This window comes from Zootoca vivipara, chromosome 12 (assembly GCF_965207765.1).
Source record: "Zootoca vivipara chromosome 12, rZooViv2.hap1.1, whole genome shotgun sequence".
Lineage (NCBI taxonomy): Eukaryota > Metazoa > Chordata > Lepidosauria > Squamata > Lacertidae > Zootoca > Zootoca vivipara.
In genome coordinates this window covers 43,732,941-43,756,219 of record NC_142595.1, presented here as the reverse complement: position 1 = coordinate 43,756,219, position 23,279 = coordinate 43,732,941, and the positions used below count along the sequence as shown (strand labels likewise).

The 23,279-nt window shown below is 40.1% G+C and overlaps 1 protein-coding gene across 1 annotated transcript; it reads right to left on the bottom strand.

Moving 5' to 3' along the window:
- Positions 1 to 10,588: 10,588 nt before the first annotated feature.
- LOC118095577 (vomeronasal type-2 receptor 26-like) lies at positions 10,589 to 22,902 on the bottom strand. The gene is made up of 6 exons (XM_088654803.1): positions 22,694 to 22,902; positions 21,558 to 21,849; positions 17,293 to 18,171; positions 13,391 to 13,618; positions 12,995 to 13,121; positions 10,589 to 11,490 (listed from the first exon to the last, which is right to left on the bottom strand). Exons 1-6 carry the CDS (start codon positions 22,900 to 22,902, stop codon positions 10,589 to 10,591), a joined length of 2,637 nt encoding a protein of 878 aa, XP_088510929.1.
- Between the last annotated feature and the right edge of the window lie 377 nt (positions 22,903 to 23,279).

The window sequence follows — 23,279 nt, the reverse complement described above, 5'->3', positions numbered from 1 at the left end:
GAAGTTCTGTTTTCAGTCCATTGAGTGCTGCGTGCTAGAATGAATTATACATTTTCACAGCTGCTGCAGACTGGTTGCACATTTTCACTGAGGTATCCATTACGACTCCAAGGTTTCATTCCCGGTCAATTGCTACTAGTTCTAATACTATGCATTTAATCATGAAATTAATATATTAATCTTACACTTGCTTACACTGAATTGCCTTTCCAAGTTTACTGTCCCTGCACTTAGAATGCAGTTTACTGTCCCTGCACTTAGAATGCAGTTTGGTTTTTTTTTTTTTAACAACTGAATATTTGAGTATCATCAACACATTTGACTACCAAACTGCTTGGCTGTGTGTTAGAGGGCATTTTTATTTATTTTATTTTTATTTTTCTGCTCCCTCTTCTCTGTGTATTTCCAGAAAAATGTGAACCTTTCTTCATCTCAAATTGACAGTTTAGGCACAGTCTACAGTTTATGTAAGTATATTTCTTATTTAAAAAATCTATTTGTTTTTTTAAAAAGGTTCTAAAACACCCTCCCCCCCCACAAAAAAGCAATCAAAGTACTTTTCTGTAATATATTAACATATGAAGAACACATAAAATAATGTTAACGACCATTTACTTACACTGGGATATTAATAAAGCCATGAGAAGGGTGTTTCTTGAAGGAAAGGATGGGGAATATGTAACGGATAAGAGACGCTATCCCACCAATTACCAGGTCACCTCCTTCATACCACTCATGTGTAATATCCACAGGGTTAGTTCCACTGCAAACAACAGTATGCACTTGGGGCACCATGCCAGGAAGCTGCAAAAGAAGTAGCAGCAACAACATCCTGATCGCAAATATCCTTCTACACATATATTCTCCTTTATCTCTCTACAATATTGTTACTATCATCAGCCTGACTGAATAGGATGTATTTGGTGACAACGAACTCTGCCAATTCTGTACTTAAGGGAACAGGTATCCACCTTCTCATTAACTTCTGCACTGTCACATAAAATTCATTGAATGCTATAATTTGAAATCTAACCAATATAATGCAAAACCAAAAGCTGGCCTCACCTCTCCTCCCTTACCTTAGCTGTCAATGGAACACCCGGGTGCTTTTAATCATTTCAGATTTTATTTTTTATTTCCCATTCTGCCTTCTGGAGCTTTTCCAGGTGAATTAATTATAATAATTTTAATAATTACAGAGCAGATAATCACTCTTGCATTGTTTTTGGACTCTGTGGTGGATCATCAGTAGGAGAACTGCTGAAGTAAACATATCTGTCACATCACAGAATCAAGGGATGGGAAGGGATCTCTAAGGTCATCTAGTCCAACTTTCTGGCTAATACAAGAAATTGATAAGTAGAAAAAACCCCATTCATGGGCAAGCAGCAATCGTCTTCTTAAAATTATTTGCTTTACATACTCTCTCATAAATAACACTGAGCAGACACTCTAAGGCAGTGTTTCTCAACCGCTGTTCCGCGGCACACTAGTGTGCCGCGAGACGCTGGCTGGTGTGCCGCGACGTGCGGCGACGAGAAGGGCAATTTGCATTGTCACAATGAAAAGCCAGAAAGGAAGCCGGCCGGGTCACGGCGCGGGGCGAGCGCCTGCGTCGTGACCCGGCCGGCTTCCTTTCCGGCGCGTCAGTGTTTTTAATTGGCGGCCGCCAGGCACGTGACAATGCAAATCGCCCTTCTCGTCGCCGCACGTCGCGGCAAAATTTAGACAAACTAAACTAAAATTTAGACAAACTTAAAGAAGCTGGCTGGATGAGCTCAACCTGAAACTTGCTGAGCAAAGGATTGTGCTGGCAGAGAAATCAGCAGCTTGTGAAGCCTTATTACAGGATATTGCAACCAACACGGCAATTGGCAAGTGTTTCTTACAGTCATAATTATATAGTCAATATAGGGCGGCACAGAGTTAATTTTTTAAACTTTTTTAATGGTGGTGTGCCTCGTGATTTTTTTCATGGAACAAGTGTGCCTCGGCCCAAAAAAGGTTGAGAAACACTGCTCTAAGGTCATCTTGTCCAATCTGCTTGATAACGCAGGATACCCATAACTAAAAAACCCCAAACCCAAACAAAACACCACCTCTTCCTATAATACCTTGCTGGGATTCCCTACACTCTCTCACTTAGGTGACACTGATCCGATCAACCCTACTAACTGGATCTTGCAGAAAATGTGGGAGAGAATCCTAACTATATACAGATACAGTCTAGCCACTTTTGAAAAAGAAAGAAAGAAAGAATGAAGCAATGTGGCAAGCATGAGGACATCTCTGCCATTCTATCATGCTGGTAAAAAATGTAGTTCAGAAGAAATCAATGTAAACCAATGATAGACAATGTTGTTCCTTCTGGATTTTGATGCATTACAGCTTCCTTCATCCCTGATAATAATGGTCCATTGTAAACGGATGGGAGTTGTAGTCCAGCAACAACTGGAGGGGAACAGATGGGCTACCTCTGGTGTAAGAGAAAGTGTGGTTTGGAGAAATAGGCTTCATCTCTGAAGTGATCTTTATCTGCCAGGGAAGTGCCATATAGTAATAGTAATTATTTATTATTACGGTCAAAGACCAGTTCAGAAGCACAACTGAGATGGCTTTCACAAGAGTGAAATAGACATTTAAAACAATATACAATAACATCTTATAGATGAAAATTAAAATAGTCGCATGAACACAAAAAGACCTAAGGTTAAACTAACATGCAGATTGCCCCTGGGACACCCAGGAGACCGGCTAAGGCAGTTTTCCTAGCAATTTGTTCCAGGGGGTGTTCTATGCCTACAAACCTGCGCGCAGAATCTGGCGACCATCCGGGTCATCTTGTGATTTTTGCTTAAGAGATGTGTCATATAATAGATCCCTTTGAGTCTGGCACACCTGTTAAGGCAACAACTGACTCCTATGCAAACTCCAGATCAGTCCAGAAATGAGATTCAAGGAGTTTAGATATCCCAGTTCACCCTGAGAGTTTTTAGATTGGTTTGAGGTGTGTTTTAGTGCATTGAGTTTCTAGTGGAAGACCCATATGATTTCCAATTTGGAGCACTTTAAAATGCTCCACTCCCATTAGTCTTTGGAGGTGCAAAACAGGTGGGTGTTCCAACTCTACAGACAGAGACTCTCACCTAAGAGTCTCTGTCTGTAGACAGAGAACTAAAATAGAACTAAAATATCCACCCAATGAAGTTAAACAACAGATCAACAGAGCTAGACTGATACCCAGAGAGAACTTGCAACAAGACAGACCCAAAAAAGAAAAGAACACCACTAGTAATCACATACAGCTCCCAAGCTAAAACAGTACAGCGCATCATCAGAGATATACAACCTCTCCTAGACAATGACAGTTCTCTTTCTCAAGCTCTGGGAGGAAGACCTTTCATTGCCTACAGACAGCCACCCGATCTTAAACAACTCCTCACCTACAATAATACCACCACCAGACTTAACATGGGCACTGGTACCAGAGCCTGCAATAAACCCAGATGCCAACTTTGCTGCCACATACACCCGGACAACACCATCACTGGCCCCAACAACATCAAACATACCATCTCAGGGCTATTTAATTGCTCATCTTCTATCATTGTGTATGCCATCAAATGCCAACAGTGCCCTTCAGCTCTCTATATTGGACAAACAGGCCAAACCCTACGCCAAAGGATAAATGGACATAAATCTGACATCAGGAATCACAAGACAGAGAAACCAGTAGGAGAACACTTCAATCTCCCAGGACATTCTATACAAGATCTCAAAGTAGCTGTTTTATTACAGAAAATTTTCAGAAACAGACTGGAAAGAGAAGTTGCTGAATTTCAACTTATTACCAAGCTTAAAACCATGGAGAGACCTGGTCTGAATAAGGACATTGGATTCTTATCTCATTATACATGATCAAGCTTTCTTTAGCACCTCAGCCCTTGCTTTTTCCTGCAAGACCCATTGCAGTCGTTAACAGTCGTTAACAGTCATCAACAGGTTTACCACTCCTATCAGCCAATCACCCATTCCCACCACCCTTCTGAGTAATACTCCTCTGTGGCGAATTTGAAACTGTTATGTTATGTTTTTGTTTCGCAACCAACCTATCGAAGGGTTAACCCAGACTCTTGGTTAACTGGCAGCAACATTCCATGGGAGGCGTAGCCTGCATGGGGTTTAAATGGAAAGGGGAACTGTTATGTCAGTTGGCGGTTGAGGGTTTTCTGTGTGGGAGCTTGGGTGGTTGTGGAGAAGGTAGATTTAGAGTAGATGTAGTAGTTGATAGGTATTCTGTTTATTTGATTACCAAGAACGTTACCTGTGAAATTAAGTTTGTACCAATGTTACCAGAAAGCAACCATTAAGATTCAAGCCAATAAATAACCATCTTTAAAGTGTCATACCAGTAATCGTCTACAGTATTTCATTTTCCAGCTAAGGTATCCAGGAACCCAGTTTGGTGGGGAACTCTTTTAAACTGTCAAAACTGTCTTTTAGAGGAGAGGTTAGTTTGTGACTGAGAGTGCACCAAGAAAGGGGGGGGGGCGAAAGGAGGAGACAGGTTCTGGTTGGTAATAAAGTTACCTCAGGAAGGAGGCTAGCTTTACAGTAAGGGAGTTTCTAGTGAAGTAAAAACCCTTATCTGAGTACATATAGGAACAGTCTTACTTATAGCCCCAAGTCTATATAGATACCTGGCCACGTTTAGGCTGGAAGAGGACTCTCTTTTATTTTTGAAAACCCACAAGTGCTAGCGGGTTTAAAGAAAGGCTAGAGGGATAAGTGGGAGGTTTGATTTACCTCAGAAATCCCTGCTAGTGCTTTTAATAATTGAGAGGTCAGAGTTATAAGACGGAAAGTGAGAGGGACTTTTGTCACACCCTCCCCACCCTCTGACTATACATAAGGGTCTGGTGACTTCTGTTTCAGTGTATCTGAAGAAATGTGCATCCACACGAAAGCTCATACCCATGACAAACTTAGTTGGTCTCTAAGGTGCTACTGGAAGGGTTTTTTTATTTTGTTTTGACTGCATCAAACCAACACAGTTACCTACCTGTAAACAATAAATGAGTACATAGATGTTTGTGCTTCAAAATGAGTCACACAAATAATGATACATGTTTTAGCAGACTGAACACAGGACTTTGTCATTTCCATTCATTTCTTTAAAGAAATAGTGTGTGTGTAAGGATTATGGCGTGCTATGGTCCATGGGGTCACGAAGAGTTGGACACGACTAAACAACTAAACAACAACAACAACAAGTATTATGGTTGGTTTGGTAATAAGCATAGAGTCATTTCTCAAGGGACTTCTTTCATATGTTACGGCAAGCCTCTTCAGTTGGCTAAACCCATTCCAGTAAACAGTGCCTAGATCTGTTTCTAAATCAGACAACCTACTCTGTCTCACAGAGTAGCCAGAGTATACCACTTATTTCTCAACCCTTTGGCCATTCTGAAGCATAGTAGAGTTCCGATCAGGTTCCCATTAGTCCAAACTATTGCTGCCAATAGGGTTTCCCTGTGTCAGGAATTTCCCGGTGAAATAAGCGTCCAGTGAAATTAGCGTCTTGGAGGGAATTGGAGGGAAAACATTTTGCCCCGCCCAATATTGGTAAATTTTGGAAATAATAATTCATTTTGGGGAGTATTGACACTTTAATAATTTATATTCGGCCTAAATTTGGAACAATTCTCAATTTTCAATTCTTCCATATTTTTTCATAATTCTCCTGAATTAAATCAATACATTTTTGATGTGATTTGAATTCCTAAATATTTCATTTTCTTTTTGATTTCAATGCCTGTTAATTTTTGCAAGTTTTTCTTTTCCTCAATTTTCATATTTTTTACTAGCATGTTTGTTTGTTTTTGTATGATTAATTTTAAAACCAGCCAATTTCCCATATTCCTTGATTGTCTTAAGCGTTTTTGGATACTGATTAGCGGATCTTCCATAGTTATAATTACGTCATCAGCAAAGGCTTTAATTTTATATCTCCCCCCCCTTTCACTAATCCTTTAATATCTTCATCCTCTCTAATGCTCTTCAATAGGATTTCCAGTATAATTATATAAAGCAGTGGCGACAGGGGACATCCCTTTGTTCCCCTTGTTATATTTATTTTCCCCGAAAGCTTATCATTTATTATTAAATTTGCATTCTGATTAACATAGCCCCAATCGCCCTTTCAAATTTTTCTCCTAAATTTAATTTTTTTAATACGTTTCTCATGAATGCCCAAGATACACTGTCAAAGGCCTTTTCGGCATCTATGGATATTACTGCCACCTTTCCCCCTCTCTCGTTTTCTAGACATTCGAAGAAATTTATTATATTCCTTATGTTACCATATCTTTTGCCTGTCTTCCTTTTACAAAGCCCGTCTGATCTTTGTGTATTATATCTCCTAATATTAAATTTAATCTTCTAGCTAATATTTTTGCAAAAAAATTATAATCTCAGAATTTAACAACGATATCGGTCTATAATTGGAGGGTAATTCCAGACCTGTATTTGTTTTGGCAGGAGTACTACCATTGCTTCTCCCCACGTCTCTGGTATACTTCCATTCTCTAGGATCTTATTCAACAATTCTTTCAGTGGTGTAATTATTGTCTCTTCTAGGCTTTTATCATATTCTAATGGAATTCCATCAGGTCCAGGGGCTTTTCCTTTTTTCATTTCTTGTTTTACTTCTTTTATTTCTGTTGTGGTAATTTCATGATTTAATAGTTTGATTTTTTCTGAAAGATTGGGGGTAATTTATTGCTTTTAAAAAATTCTTCTAACTCCTGGCCACTTACCTCTTCTTTTTGGTATAATATTTTAAAACTCTTCAAATTTTTTCATAATTCCTTTTGGACTATCTATGATTTTCCCATCTATTCTTACTCGATTTATTAATCTTTCATTTTGCTTCTTTTTTATTTGCCAGGCTAATATTTTGCTTGGCTTATTTGCCCACTCAAAATTTCTGTCCTTCCAATATTGATTTGATGATCCATTTCTTGATCTATTATATTTTAATATTTTGCCCTTAAAATTTTATTTCATGATTAATTTCTTTCTTGCCCATTTTATATAATAAATTTTCTTTATTCTTTATCTCCTCCAATGCATTTTCTTTATACTTTTCTCTATTCTTTTTTACTATCGAATTTTGTTGAATAAAGTAGCCTCTTGCCACTGCTTTCCCAGCATCCCAATCTGTTTTAGGGTCCACTTCCCCTTTTCCATTTAATTCAAAATATTCTCTCATTAATTTATGTGCTCCTTGTACATTTTTTCATTGTTTAATAAGAATACATTCATCCTACATTTTTTTTTAAAAAAATTATCCCTTGGTCTTTTTCATTTAAGTTTAACTCTACTGGGTTATGGTCAGCCAGGGTCTTGGGTCCTATTTCCACTTTTTCTATTCTTGTAGCGAATTCTTTAGGTATCCATATTCCATCGATTCTGGTTGCCGTTTGATGTAGTGATGAGAAGTACATGTATTCTTTTCGGATGGGATGCTTATACCTCCAATAATCTAGCAATTCTAAATTGTCTATCATTGCTAAGAATTTTTTTGGTAGTTTATTATCTCTTTTCTTCTTATTACTTATTGTTTTATCTAATTCTGGGTTAATTACTCCATTAAAATCTCCCATGATAATTATCCCCCCCTATATTCCATTAATTTACTTTCCAACTGTAAAAATTTTTTACATTGCTCCCAATTGGCGCATATACTCTACCCCAAATCCATTGCTCTCCTTCTACTGTTGTTTTTACTATTACAATTCTCCCTTATTCATCCCTACATACCAGTTCAGATTCCCAATTTTCTTTAACATATATTACTCCTCCTCTCTTTTTCCTTTCTTCTGAAGTAATAAATTCCAATCCCAATTAATACTCTTTCATGTTTCTTAGTGATATGCGTTTCTTTCAAACATATTACATCCCAGTTTTACTTTTTCAATGTATGTCTTAATCTATTCCTTTTCTTTTTATTATTTAAACCATTTATATTCCAAGAGACAACCTTCAATTTCATTCTTTTTTTCTGACTAACTTAAAAAGCTTAGACTGGAAAGTAGAAAGTGAGAGGGAGAAAGAAAAGGAAACGGGATTAAGTATGAGTATTTGAAATAGAAAATTCAGCAGGTAAAATTATTTAGTTCCTTTCCTCCTCCTCCTCCTCCTCCTCCTCCTCCTCCTCCTCCTCCTCCTCCTCCTCCTCCACGTTGGACATACTTGTTTTGTCTTCTTCGTCTTTGTCAATGTCTCTCTGGTTTCTTATTTATTTCACTTTAGTTCCTCCAAGTTCCTGCGCATATGTTCTCCAGAATCTTTCGTCCTCATCTACAGTCTCAAACTTTCTTCGTTTACCTTTGAAGGAAAAGGACAGTCCTTCTGGTTATTCCCATCAAAAAATGATTTTCTTCACTTTCAATGCTCTCATTAAAAATTGATAATTTCAGCTTTTTTGAATCAGTCTTGGTGGAATTTCCCTCAGTATTATTATGTCTGTTCCATTTATTTTTAATTTCTTCTTGCTTTGGTCCGGAGAATTTTATCTCACTGCCAGTTTGTGGTAAAAGTCACCTAGCAGTCTCAGTTGTTTATTTTCGCTTTCTTTGAGTTAACCCGAAATACTCTTTCTATTCACACTTCTAAGTCCACTTCTTCAACTTCTAGCCATTTTGCTAGCTCTTCTATTATTCTTTTTTCTATATCCTCATTTTGTTTTTCACTGATGTTTCTGAATCTTAACGTCTTTTCCCGTATCTGCATCTGCATCATTGCAAGCACATCATTTGCAGCTTCTTGTGTCATCTTATATTCCTCCATCTCCTTCTTCATTTTCTCTAGTTCTTTCTTTGTTTCTCTCTTTTCTTTGAATGATTTCTTCATGTTGTTTTCTATTGACTGGTTCTTAGTTCGGGTTTCTCACATGAATTCTTCTGTCTCAATATTTTTCTCTTCCACCTTCTTCAGATGTTCTTTTATTTCTTGTTTTTCTCTTTCATTTAATTCCATTGTCCCTTCCATTTTTTCAACCTTTTCTTCCAGGTGTTTTAATCTGTCATTCATTTTTTCTTTTTTTCTGCATTGTCATGTTTCAACTCTTGTTTCAGTTCTCCAATGTCCCCCTTCAAACTCAAAATAAATTCTTTCAGGTCCAATTCCTGGTCTGCCATGGAGGCCCTCCTTTGTTGTGTGATTCCTGCAGTTGTGTTTTTCATTTTCTTTTCCTTCTTTGGCCAGCACAGCTGCAGTACCCCTTTCCGCCACACAATGTTACATATGATTGAGTCTTATATGCTATTCTTGTTGCCACTAGGCATCTCTGTTCTCTATTACTGAAACAACTATAAGTTCTGGTATGAGCTTTCGTGTGCATGCACACTTCTTCAGATACAAGTGTGCATGCACACGAAAGCTCATACCAAAATATAAACTTAGTTGGTATTTAAGGTGCTACTGAAGGAATTTTTTTATTTTGCTTCGACTCAGACCAACACGGCTACCTACCTGTAACTAGAACTATAAGTTCTCTTCATGTACTTCTCCTTGTTTTCCCCCTTTTTTCCCATTTTCCGGGATCTTTCTTTCCTTGTTTGCTCAGTCATTCCTTCTATCCGCCATTTTCTACTTTCCTTTTCATCTTTCCTTTTCTTCTCTGATCTCTCTAAATCGCGCCAGTCTTTCTCTTCCCGTTTCTGCCTCTGTATTTTCACTCCAAGTACATGCAGCTATAGGGTAAGGCTCCTGTTTTCCCCTCATTACATGCTCAATTCTGTTGTATATTCGTGGTTTATGCTGCAATATAGATGGTTCCATTTTTTTTCTTTTAAGTTACTTCGTGTTTCACCCGTCGTCATCGTTTTACTGTTCTTTCCTTCTAAGCCTCCCCCTTCTCTCCGCTTCTCCGCTTCCGTCTGTTCTTTCCTTTTGTGGTTTCCCCCCCACTTGCACTCCGCTCTTCTCTGAGCTCTCAGTTTAGCGGTGGGGGGGATTCTACTATATATCTTGGTTTTTCCAATTAGATCCGCACACCTCGGTATATTTTTAAATATTGACGCATCTCGAGAGCTCCTAAACCCACAAGGCATTCACTGGGGTAAAGGGGGTGACGGAAGGCTAAACGCACCCAAAAACAAGGTCAGGAAGGCGATTTCTGAGGGGGAGTCCTGGAAACTGAGGCATCGAGATCTACTTACCCAGTGAGAAGCCTGCTTTCCAGAGCGATCTTGACAGTGCCTTATTTTATTCACATGTTTTTATCATATGCTGGTCTGTGACTGTAATAAAGTTTGATGATGATGAGTAATGCTTTATTTGGGTGAATTCCTAAAAAAGCTCGAAAGCTCAACAACCGATTGGAAGAGTCATCAATCCTGTGGTATGGGGTAAAAGGCAGGGAGGAGAATCAGGAGGCATGAGGCTTTTACATTCTCCATGGAAGATATAGTTGATGATCAGATAGGTCTCAAACTACGATCAGGTTTTCCCGTGTGGTGTCTGCCTCCACTTCTTGCGTGACACAGAGTCTAAATATAGAAATGACAAACTCTACTTTTATTTACATCTTTCTCCGTATCATCTGCTGTCTGTTATTCAGCTCAGGCCTCACCACAATAATGTAGCATTTAGGGAAAAAGATGCAAGCCAATAATCCAGCACTGGAAGCCAAGATGGAGAAGATCTCCACAGCCACCATGTATTTTCCTCTGGTGCTCAAGTATGTGGGAATAAAGGAGAACCAAACACTGCAGAAGACCAGCATGCTGAAGGTGATGAACTTGGCTTCATTGAAGCTGTCAGGCAACTTCCTAGCTAAGAAGGCAACAGTGAAGCTGATAATGGCCAGGAAGCCCATGTAGCCTAAAACACAATAGAACATGAGGACTGACCCTTCATTACATAAGAATATAATTTCTTCAGTCATTGAGTGCATGTCGACATCTGGGAATGGGGGAGAGGTTGCCAGCCAGAAGGCACAGATTCCAATTTGAATCACAGAGCAGGAAAGGACAATGGAGTAAGCCAGTTTTTTGCCTACCCACTTCCTGATTTTCGAATCTGGCTTGGTAGCCATGAATGCCAAAACCACTGAAATAGTCTTGGCCAAGATGCTGGAGAGGGCCACAGAGAAGACAATGCCAAAAGCTGTTTGTCGGAGTCTGCAGGTTGCCTTATTAGGCATTCCAATGAACATCAAGGAGCAAAGCAAACACAAGAGGAGGGAGATGAGGAGAATGTAAGAGAGGCTTCTGTTATTGGCTTTGACGATGGCAGTGTTCCGGTGCTTAATGTAAATGCCAAGTACCATAGCTGTGTTCAGAGAGAATAAAAGCGTAGATAAATTTGAAACCATGGCCAAAGTTTCACCAAAGTCTAGGACATTTGGTTTCTTGGGAATGCAGTGATCCTGGTCTTCATTTGGATATTGATCTGGAGGACATCTGGCACAAGTTTCCAACCCTGAAAAAAAGGTTGTATGCCTATTGGAAACAATCCAGAATATTCTTAAGAGTTTTTTTTTAGCATATTGTTTCAACAAGGAAATGCTTCAAAACTTCTAGTTGAAATGCTTGTGCGCTAGCCTAGATGATTTGATTATAAAGTTATGCATGAAATTTCATATACAGTGGTACCTCTACTTACGAATAACTCTACTTACGAATGTTTCTATTTACGAACGGAGCTCTGTCCACCATCTTGTATGCGGTTTAGATAGGTTTTTTTCTACTTACGAATTTTTAGATAGGGTTGCTTCAATTTATGAATTTTTTCTTCCAATGCATTCCTATGGGATTCGAGTTACAATTTTTTTCGACTTACGAATGTGGGTTCGGAACGCATTAAATTCGTAAGTAGAGGTAGCACTGTATGGATAAAATATACTTTATTGATGCTCCTCCATTTTCTTAGAACCACAGATTAAATGAGAAAAATATTACCGCTGCAAGCTTGGAAGCAGGAGAGGTGATCTTTATTGGATTTTAACCCTGTCCCCAAAGTGCCTTGTTCTTAGGGAAAAGTCCACCCCCTCCCCGAAAGTTCAGTGTCTTCCAAGACAGAATGCATGTACCAATTATATGTCTTGTTGTATCAAAACAGAGGGGTGGATCTATACTCATAGTGTATATTGTTAAAATGTGTTATTAAAATGTGGCAACACAGAAGTGAACCACCATCAATAAGAAGTTGCATTAAACATTACTATGTTTAATAAAGGTAAAGGTAAAGGGACCCCTGACCATTAGGTCCAGTCGTGACCGACTCTGGGGTTGCGCGCTCATCTTGCATTATTGGCTGAGGGAGCCAGCGTATAGCTTCCAGGTCATGTGGCCAGCATGACAAAGCTGTTTCTGGCAAACCAGAGCAGCACATGGAAACGCCGTTTACCTTCCCGCTATAGCGGTTCCTACGTATTTATCTACTTGCATTTTGATGTGCTTTCGAACTGCTAGGTTGGCAGGAGCTGGGACCAGGCAACGGGAGCTCACCCCGTCACAGGGATTCGAACCGCCGACCTTCTGATCAGCAAGCCCTAGGCTCAGTGGTTTAGCCCACAGCGCCACCTGGGTGCCTCACTATGTATAATATTATATGCAATAATGTTTAGAATATCAATGTAGGCAGATACAGCAATGGAAAATCTTTACATTACAGATTAAGGTCACATCCTCATGTTATACTCTCTTGAAGGTTAAGATAATTTCTTCATAGTGGCAATTTTACAGAGACAGAAGGGAGATTATTCTACTATTATTAATAAACAATATTAATTGAGACCATAGAGCGCAAACCCCCATTGCCGATTAGTTCAGAATTTACTAAAATAACTTATTGTATATTCCGGCGTATAAGACGACTGGGCGTATAAGACGACCCCTGACTTTTGAGAAGATTTTCTTGGGTTAAAAAGTAGTCTTATATGCAGGAATATACACGGTATATATGGTAATATGGCATCTCTCACCCTTCTCATTTGAGAACATCCCACGAGGACATGGATCACAATCATAACAGCAAAATTTCTCTCCCTCCTTCTTTCTCTTCCCATAACCAGGACGGCAGTTGGCATTACATATTGAAAGTGGCGGTTCCTATCCAAAGATATAGGAAAAGGTTAATATTAAGAAAATGTTTGGGGCAAATAAATATAACATAAGTCGATCTATCAGTAAGTAATGTGAATGTCTAATTCATATTTACACAGAGAAACGTCCTTTGGAAGAAAACTTTCTTTTCTCTTCCAGTGAATTACAAATTTAATTATGTATTAAGTGAAGAACTGCTTTCTTCCCCCACTTACACCCCATCTTATTGGACTATGAATGTTGCCATTTGAGATCCTGTGCAGTTATTTTCTCACCTGAATGAAGACAGTGTACCATTTGATTCTGTCTGCATTAATGGTGAGCTCTTTGCCAGGAGGGGACTGAGGATCCAGCCTCCCCACTTTGACCCTGACGTATGATCCATTTCGGAAAGTGACTAAGTTTGTAATATCGAAGCCAGCTGCTAACTCTCCATGTTCATTTAATGCGATTTCATCCCCAGCACTGTTGTTGAATGAGATCCTCTGCAGGAATGAGTGGAGCTAGGTGGAAAGAGAGTCAGAAGGTCTATAATAGCAGGGAATGGACAGGTTTGTGGGACTCCCTGGTACTGAATGGAACAACATTTTGCTAGTCGAATGTAGCAGAACACCCCCCCCCCCACCGGTAGTCAAATAGCCTGGCTCTGTGTGCTGGAGTTACTGTGAAAAGCAGAAAATTCCGTGGAGACTTCATCTGGCTTTGAGAAACTGCAGAAAGCCGCTAGGGTCATTTCAGACAGTTTGATGTAAGAGGAAAAATTGACTGGCACACTTAAGCCACAAGTTTGTTAAAAAAAACACGTCTCCCCCACCTAAACGTAGTTCTGATTTGTTACTGCCCACTGCCCCTAGTGTATAACAATTGTCAATTTAAATGCCGCTTTATATTTAGGATGACCCTTAGTTCTAACAGTTTAAATAGAAGTTGTTATCTGAGAGCTATTAGTTCTTCTTCTTCTTCTTCTTCTTCTTCTTCTTCTTCTTCTTCTTCTTCTTCTTCTTCTATTATTATTTCAACTTATACACCGCCCTAGACCCAGAAGTGTCAGGGCGGTTCACAACATGACCACAACATATAAAATCAAACCAAAAGCAATAACCGAATAAACCCAACTGGAGTTGCTGTTAATTTCTTGCTTATGAAAGCATATGTAATTTAAATTATTTTTATTCATTTTCTAATACCCAGCTTGGATACCACAACATTACTTGAGGTTTATTTTTAGTTATCAAGGTCTATTCTTTTATTTAAAAAAATTCCTTCAGTAGCACCTTAAAGACCAACTAAGTTTTTATTTTGGTATGAGCTTTCGTGTGCATGCACACTTCTTCAGATACAGTGAAATGGAAGTTTCCAGGCACTTATGTAGAGAAGGGGTGGGGAGGGGTGGGGATGGGGAGGGGGGATCACTCAGAAGGGTGGTGGAAATGGGTGATTGACTGACTGATAGCTGTTGATGACCGCAAACGACTGCAAATGGTTTTGCATGAAAAAGCAAGGGTTGAGATGGCTGAAGATCGCTTATCATGTATAATGAGATAAGAACCCGATATCTCTGTTCAAACCAGGTCCCTCCATGGTTTTGAGCTTGGTGATAAGTTGCAATTCAGCAACTTCTCTTTCCAGTCTATTTCTGAAATTCTTTTGTAGTAAGACAGCTACTTTGAGATCTTGTATAGAATGTCCTGGGAGATTGAAGTGTTCTCCTACTGGTTTTTCTGTCTTCTGGTTCCTGATGTCAGATTTATGTCCATTTATCCTTTGGCGTAGGGTTTGGCCTGTTTGTCCAATATAGAGAGCTGAAGGGCACTGTTGGCATTTGATGGCATACACAATGTTAGAGGATGAGCAATTAAATAGTCCTGAGATGGTATGTTGGATGTTGTTGGGGCCAGTAATGGTGTTGTCTGGGTGTATGTGGCAGCAAAGTTGGCATCTGGGTTTATTGCAGGCTCTGGTACCAGTGTCCATGTTAAGTCTGGTGGTTGTATTATTGTGGGTGAGGAGTTGTTTAAGATTGGGTGGCTGTCTGTAGGCAATGAAAGGTCTTCCTCCCAGAGCTTGAGAAAGGGAGCGGTCATTGTCCAGGAGAGGCTGTAGATCTCTGATGATGCGTTGTACTGTTTTAGCTTGGGAGCTGTATGTGATGACTAGTGGTGTTCTGTTATTTTCTTTTTTGGGTCTGTCTTGCAGCAGGTTCTCTCTAGGTATCTGTCTGGCTCTGTTGATCTGTTGTTTAACTTCATCAGGTGGATATTTTAGTTCTAAAAAGGTTTGCTGTAGATCTCTTAGGTGAGATTCTCTGTCTGTAGAGTTGGAACAGATGCGGTTGTAACGTAAGGCCTGGCTGTATACGATGGATTGTTTGGTATGTTTGGGATGGTAGCTAGAAGCATGTAGATATGTTTGTCGGTCAGTTGGTTTTCTGTATAAGGTGGTGTCTATACGTCCATCCTGTATTTTTATAGTAGTGTCCAAAAAATGTATTTCTTGCATAGATTGGTTCATTGTTAGGTTGATGGTGGGGTGAAAGTCATTGAATGTCTGGTGGAAGGTTTCCAGGGTCTGTTGTCCATGTGTCCAGATAATAAAAATATCGTCAATGTATCGCAGGTACAGGAGAGGTTTGAGTGGGTAGGAGTTCCTCTCCTGTACCTGCGATACATTGACGATATTTTTATTATCTGGACACATGGACAACAGACCCTGGAAACCTTCCACCAGACATTCAATGACTTTCACCCCACCATCAACCTAACAATGAACCAATCTATGCAAGAAATACATTTTTTGGACACTACTATAAAAATACAGGATGGACGTATAGACACCACCTTATACAGAAAACCAACTGACCGACAAACATATCTACATGCTTCTAGCTACCATCCCAAACATACCAAACAATCCATCGTATACAGCCAGGCCTTACGTTACAACCGCATCTGTTCCAACTCTACAGACAGAGAATCTCACCTAAGAGATCTACAGCAAACCTTTTTAGAACTAAAATATCCACCTGATGAAGTTAAACAACAGATCAACAGAGCCAGACAGATACCTAGAGAGAACCTGCTGCAAGACAGACCCAAAAAAGAAAATAACAGAACACCACTAGTCATCACATACAGCTCCCAAGCTAAAACAGTACAACGCATCATCAGAGATCTACAGCCTCTCCTGGACAATGACCGCTCCCTTTCTCAAGCTCTGGGAGGAAGACCTTTCATTGCCTACAGACAGCCACCCAATCTTAAACAACTCCTCACCCACAATAATACAACCACCAGACTTAACATGGACACTGGTACCAGAGCCTGCAATAAACCCAGATGCCAACTTTGCTGCCACATACACCCAGACAACACCATTACTGGCCCCAACAACATCCAACATACCATCTCAGGACTATTTAATTGCTCATCCTCTAACATTGTGTATGCCATCAAATGCCAACAGTGCCCTTCAGCTCTCTATATTGGACAAACAGGCCAAACCCTACGCCAAAGGATAAATGGACATAAATCTGACATCAGGAACCAGAAGACAGAAAAACCAGTAGGAGAACACTTCAATCTCCCAGGACATTCTATACAAGATCTCAAAGTAGCTGTCTTACTACAAAAGAATTTCAGAAATAGACTGGAAAGAGAAGTTGCTGAATTGCAACTTATCACCAAGCTCAAAACCATGGAGGGACCTGGTTTGAACAGAGATATCGGGTTCTTATCTCATTATACATGATAAGCGATCTTCAGCCATCTCAACCCTTGCTTTTTCATGCAAAACCATTTGCAGTCGTTTGCGGTCATCAACAGCTATCAGTCAGTCAATCACCCATTTCCACCACCCTTCTGAGTGATCCCCCCTCCCCATCCCCACCCCTCCCCACCCCTTCTCTACATAAGTGCCTGGAAACTTCCATTTCACTGTATCTGAAGAAGTGTGCATGCACACGAAAGCTCATACCAAAATAAAAACTTAGTTGGTCTTTAAGGTGCTACTGAAGGAATTTTTTTATTTTACTTCGATCCAGACCAACACGGCTACCTACCTGTAACCTATTCTTTTATTTCTTTACTTAAAGTGTGTTGCCAATGCACATAATACAATCAATGCCATGCACAACATTGAACACTTTGTAAACTGAACACTTTATAGCAGGAAACTCTACCTGCCAAGGCTCCAAATTTTGATGAGAGAGTCTGTCTCTGCCTTTTATTCTTTTGTGGTTGGCTCCAGCTGAATACATGATCTGTAAGGCATGTGCCAAAGCATAGACAGCATTATAGATACTGTAGCTGTGGCCGGTCATGCTCATTTCAAAAACTGGTGCAGGAAGGCTCTCCAGCTTCTCCTCTCCGGTACATGTGCCATCTTTTGACCCAGTGTCGTTTGAAACTGAACAACCAAATGCATGTTTCCATACATCTTTGATAAAACCATTTCCATCTTCCCAATAAGGGTTTATATGCTGAAGAAAGTCTTGGAAGCTGTGAGTCTCCTTGGAGTGGATAGCAAAGGAGATAGCACCATGGAACTTTTGAAAGTTACAGTCTAAATCTTTTTGAAACTTATCTAATATGAAATCGAATTGAGCTGTTGTAATCCACACCTTTCCTACAGGTAACTTGATATATTGATGATATATTAGAAGAGTTATCTTTTCAGTCCTTAACAGCCATGCAATAGTTTGACTTTCTCCATATATAAGAACAACAATGGCTTTGCTCATTATGAAAACGCGTGTGAATAGGTTTGATGCACGCACTACATCATCTACCGTATCAAGAAAGCTTGAATGCAAATGGTACTCAATAGTTTCTGTGAATGCTGAACAGATCTGATTCTTGAAAAGCATTGGCTCAATAGTCTGCAAGAAACATTCTCCAGCTTCATTATCTGTAGTGATGAGCCCAACCCATTTCCATCTGAAATACAAAAGTAACTGGATGATTCCCTGATACTGAAGTGCTTCATTAGGGACCATGCGGTAAAAGGAAGAGAATCTGATTTGATCATCCATGGCTTGTTGAAATGAACCATATGAAATCTGAAAAAGAAAAAGCCAAAGTGTCAAAGTGGAAACAAGAACTCACAACATACCCATTTATCTAAATATAAATCCTATATACCCAAATGAACTTATTTTAGGGACAATGCATAGAAAAATGCATACATAGAAAAATGCACAGAAATAATTGTGCTTAATAAATTCTGTAGCTATTCATTCTTAATATTATTGAGCCATCACATTCATACACATTGATTGTCTCCAAGTATTTAGTGCATTTATTATTGCTGGTTTTTGGGACTTCCGTTTTTGCCATGCCCCATTTCAGACGCGCTCCGCAGGTCCTCCGCAACAGAGTGGTTGATGGAGGGTGAAATTGGGGCAATGCAGAGGACATACGACCTTAAGAAAGGATCAGGAGGTGACCTTGAGCTAAAGGCGTCCAGCTGCGTCAGAAATTGATTCTTAGCATTCTACGTCTCTACAGATGATAGAGCGGAGAGACCCCAGTGCAAGGAGACAAACTTCCCTCCACAAGAAGCCTCAAGCTCTGAAACGGTATGAGTGGTGGTAAAATTTCCAGACACTCTACCCCTTACTTATACTAATCGGCAAATTAACTTGATTTTTTTGTGATAAAAGAATAATATGGACTTTTAATGGGATCATTGGAGATAAAACTCAAGCTGGTTAGATTCTGGAAAGTATTGAACGGGGTGGGTGGGGGGGTGGAATAAACTCCAGGAAATTATTCTCATTGTGCATGTCTCTCAGCGCAGAAAATATCCAGAAGGCTCAGCAGAGGAAAGAAATAATAAAAGGAATTCTGCCGAGTCCACCTCTGTAAGCCAATATTGACCCCATGAATTTACATGGGTAGCTCACAAGCAGCAAGTACAATGCTTTCAGGATTGATGAACGCATCTAGGTGCTCCATTTACCAACCTGGTGCGGGATGACAAGTCTCATATGGCCAGCATGCTGAAGTCTAATTAATGCTATAGAGCAAGCTGTTCTGCCAGGCTGGGACACTCCCCTTCGCATTGGGGGGGAGGGTAACTAAGCCTATTGTTGTCCTTCAGTCTACCTGAGAAGCTCAGCATGTAGAAAGGTCCGAGCTGGTTACTCCAAGCTCACACCACATGGTTCTAACAGGCCATACCAAATTAGGGACTTTCAACACTGTAACTAAGCCAAGTTACTACCTGTGTTTTCTGACTAGGGGAAGAGGAGACAATTTTGGAACTCACAAGGGCATATTTTAAAGGTCCTGCCGCTAATATTTCAATGTTTTATTTTGCTGCATATTTTGTTATTTTAATTCTCTGCTGGGATTCTCACACTAAAGAGTACTTGCCCCAACCTGGATCTTGCCATTCAGGGAATTCTGCATTCTATATTTTATTCTTTTCCTTGCCACCAACACCCGGAACCTTTCATTCCATTACAGCAGGCATCCCCAAACTTTGGCCCTCCAGATGTTTTGGACTAAAATTCCCATCTTCCCCGACCACTGGTCCTGTTAGCCAGGGATCATGGGAGTTGTAGGCCAAAACATCTGGAGGGCCGCAGTTTGGGGATGCCTGCATTACAGGCATTAAACACGCAAGACAGGACAAGACAAGACAGGACAAGACAAGAGAAATCTTTATTATGGCCATAGACCAGCATAAAAGGGTGGGATACAGTAATTTAAAATTTGAAAAGCATTTTGGAAAGCCAAAAGGCATTAAAATAGAAGGTGAATATAAAAGTCTATAAGAATTTAAAAGAAGCTAAAAGAAGGGATCGGAACATTCGGCTTGTGTGGAAGAGCATGAAACGTCGATATATAATAGGCTTTAACTATTAATTTACTGAGCACTCTGATATGTTCATTAAATCTAGTTTGTGGCACAGGTCAACCTCCAATGAATTTTGAGCGTTGCTGTGCAGAATCTAGCAACACTGTATGTTGTAGCAGGATTGGTATCTGAGAGCAGCAAGGAGGTATAGAATTGCCCTGAGCACTTTGGGTACTTATGAAGTAGTGGGGAAATCAGGCTAAGACGAATTTCTCTGTAATACAGGCACTGGAGAAGGACATGCTCTACTGTTTCTATTTGTCCTGAGTCACAGTGCCATTGTCTCTCCTGGTACTCAATCTTCTGGTATTGACCTTCACTAACGGCCGAGGGGAGGGCATGACATCGAGCCAGGGTAAAAGCCCTTCGGTGTTTAGGGAGTTCGAGTTTGGTTAAATATGCCATAAGGGAGGCAAACTACCTGGTGGATTCCTTAGCAGTAAAAGTTGGAGTCCTGGCTAGATCCAACTGGCGCTCTGTGTCTACTACAAATTGTTTAACGAGTGCTTTAGCCTGAACATATCCCATGCTAAGTAGAAGACCTGGAAAGAAGCCCAGAGATGAGATTTTAGTTGCCACTGCCTGTTTCCATGTGGATTGAAAATCATCATTCATAGTTAGTGGGGGAAGGCCATAGGGAAATAAAGATAGTTTAAGCCAATCATTCAGTATGGTCACCCACACTCTAGCCTCCACTTTTGTGAAGTGTGTCTCTAGTCTCAGAGTAGCATTAAAGACACATTTTGGGACTTGAAGGACTGACCTTAGAAATTTGGATTGCACAAGTTCTAGTGGTGCAAAATTGGAAAAGAGACCCAACTGGGCACCATAGAGAAGTTGTGCTTTTGGCTTGGCTTCAAATAATTTGAGTACTGCTGGTATATAAGGACCACCTCTTGTTTTAAATTTTTTAAGAATTGCTGATGAGCTTCTCTGAGCAATTTCAGCAGCATAGTCCCCATGGGCTGTCCTACTACTAGCAGAATGTAAGACTACCTGAAGCAGGAGACCTGCTCAATCTTGTGTCCATCTATGCTTCAGGTGAGCCTCCTAGGCCTTTGGCAAATGCCATGATTGCAGTTTTCTGATAATTAAGTTCTAGCTGGTCCTCCTTACATTACTGTATTAATGCTCTCAGGGTTCTTTTGAGGCCAATAGGTGTTCTTGAAAGTATTGCCAAATCATCTGCATAGAGCAGGACAGAGATGTGTCTTCCAGCTAATTTTGGGGAATGGAAGTTTATGTTTTGGAGATGGCCCTCCATGGAGATGATACAGAAATTAAATAAGAGTGGGGCCAGTATGCAGCCTTCCTTGACTCCTTTCTCAGTTTCAATGGCATTGGTGAGATGGCCCCGAGGGGGTCCATAAACACGCATTCTTTGAAAGATAGTTGGCCACCCATACACATTGCTGGATGCCCATGTTATACCTCCCCAATATATGCATATATTGCAGCCTCTTTTACTCCTTTCATTTCACCAGTCCATATTCATGAACCAGCAGGTTACTAGAGGAAGAAGAAGGGAAGAGCTTATCTTTTTTGCGTGACATCTCTCCCCCCGTCCCCCCCATATTCTACCTGTGGAATCTTGTGAAGACCTAAGATGTCTGCCATGGATGAGGAGGTGTCAGAGCTAAGTCCCCCAATGACTCCTACTACATTTTTCTGATTGCCACATATGTAGTTGGGGACAAAGTGATGTGAGTTAAATAGCAGATCCAGAGTGGTTCGGTAGGCCATCTTTGAATCAAAGTAGCTATCATAGATGTGGAATCCAAGAGTGACATTGGGCAAGATCTTGGGATTCTCATTGATCTCATCAACAGCAAACACCAAGGCCAGAATGTGTTGGTAGTATTTTGTCATCACCCTGCAAATGAAGTGAGTTACTGTTTCATGAGGGAATTAAACAGTGAATGAAATCTAGATCTGAAAGATTCACCTGCCTGTCTATAATGAAAGGGCATAGCCAGAAAGTTTAGTCATGAATGAAGTCTCATTAATATTACTTATCATCATCATCATCATCATCATCATCATCATTTCTATACCGTCCTTAATCTGAGGATCAGAGTGTGGTTTGCAATAAAAAAAACCAGCACCAAAATAGGCACGAACAATTACTATATTTTTATACCAGCTTTTATCAAGGAAGCTCGGGTCCCTTTACCCTTGAATCCTGACAATTCCTCCTAGCCTGTAGGTGACCAAAAAAATGGAGATGTGAACCAAGAGCTCTTGAGGGCAGCTGTGTGTCTGAAGAAACAGACAGGCTGATGGTTGGAGCACAGCCAAGTAAATCATGCCATCAGTCATTTTGGTGTGAGACAGTATTAGGACAGTACTATGTGGTAGTAGCGTTGGCAAAGAAAGCTTATCTTTCTGCCATGACTGTGTCCACAAGTAGCCATCTGACAGAGCTTTTCCAAGTGGTGAATGGAAAATTGTCATCTGGCCAAGAGGGGTGTTTCTTTGACATCTTCAGAAGCCTGGTGTAATGATTTTAAGGCAATTTAGAGGAAAAATCTCTCTGATTTAGGCAAGTCAAATGGTAGGCACTGGGCTGCCTGTTCCAACTTTACTGAATCCACATTGCCTATTTTTTTAATTAAAAAAGGTTATAACCCCCCCTTCCAAAGGCAATCAAAGTACTTTTCTGTAAGATATAAATATATGAAGAACATCTAAAATAATGTTAAGTACCATTTACTTACACTGGGGTGTCAATAAAGACCTGAGAAGGGTGTTCCTTGAAGGAAAGCTTGGGGAATACATAAAAGATATGAGACGCTATTCCACCAATGACAAGGTCCCCTTCTTCATACCATTCATGTGGAATATCCACAGGGTTAGTTCTGCTGCAAAGAACAGTATGCACTTGGGGCACCATGTTGGGAAGCAGGAGAAGCAGAAGCAGTAACATATTGATCGCAAATATCCTTCTACACATATATTCTCCTGTATCTCTCTACAATGTTGCTATTTTCATCAGCCTGACCAGAATAGGAAGGATTTGGTGACAGCCAACTCTGGCAACGCTGTACGTAAATGGACAGGTACCCACCTTTTCATTACGTCAACACTGTCACAAAAAAAATCTGTGCATCCTAAATAAGCTACAGTGATTTGAAATCTGTCCTTTACAATGAAAGAGGGGAAAAGATTGAAATACTGTAGCAGAGCATATTTTGAATTTTTATTTCCCATTCTGCCTTGTGGAGCTTTTCCAGGTGGATTGATTATAATAATTTTAATAATTACAGGGGAGATAACCATTTCTGCAATGTTTTTCGACTCTGT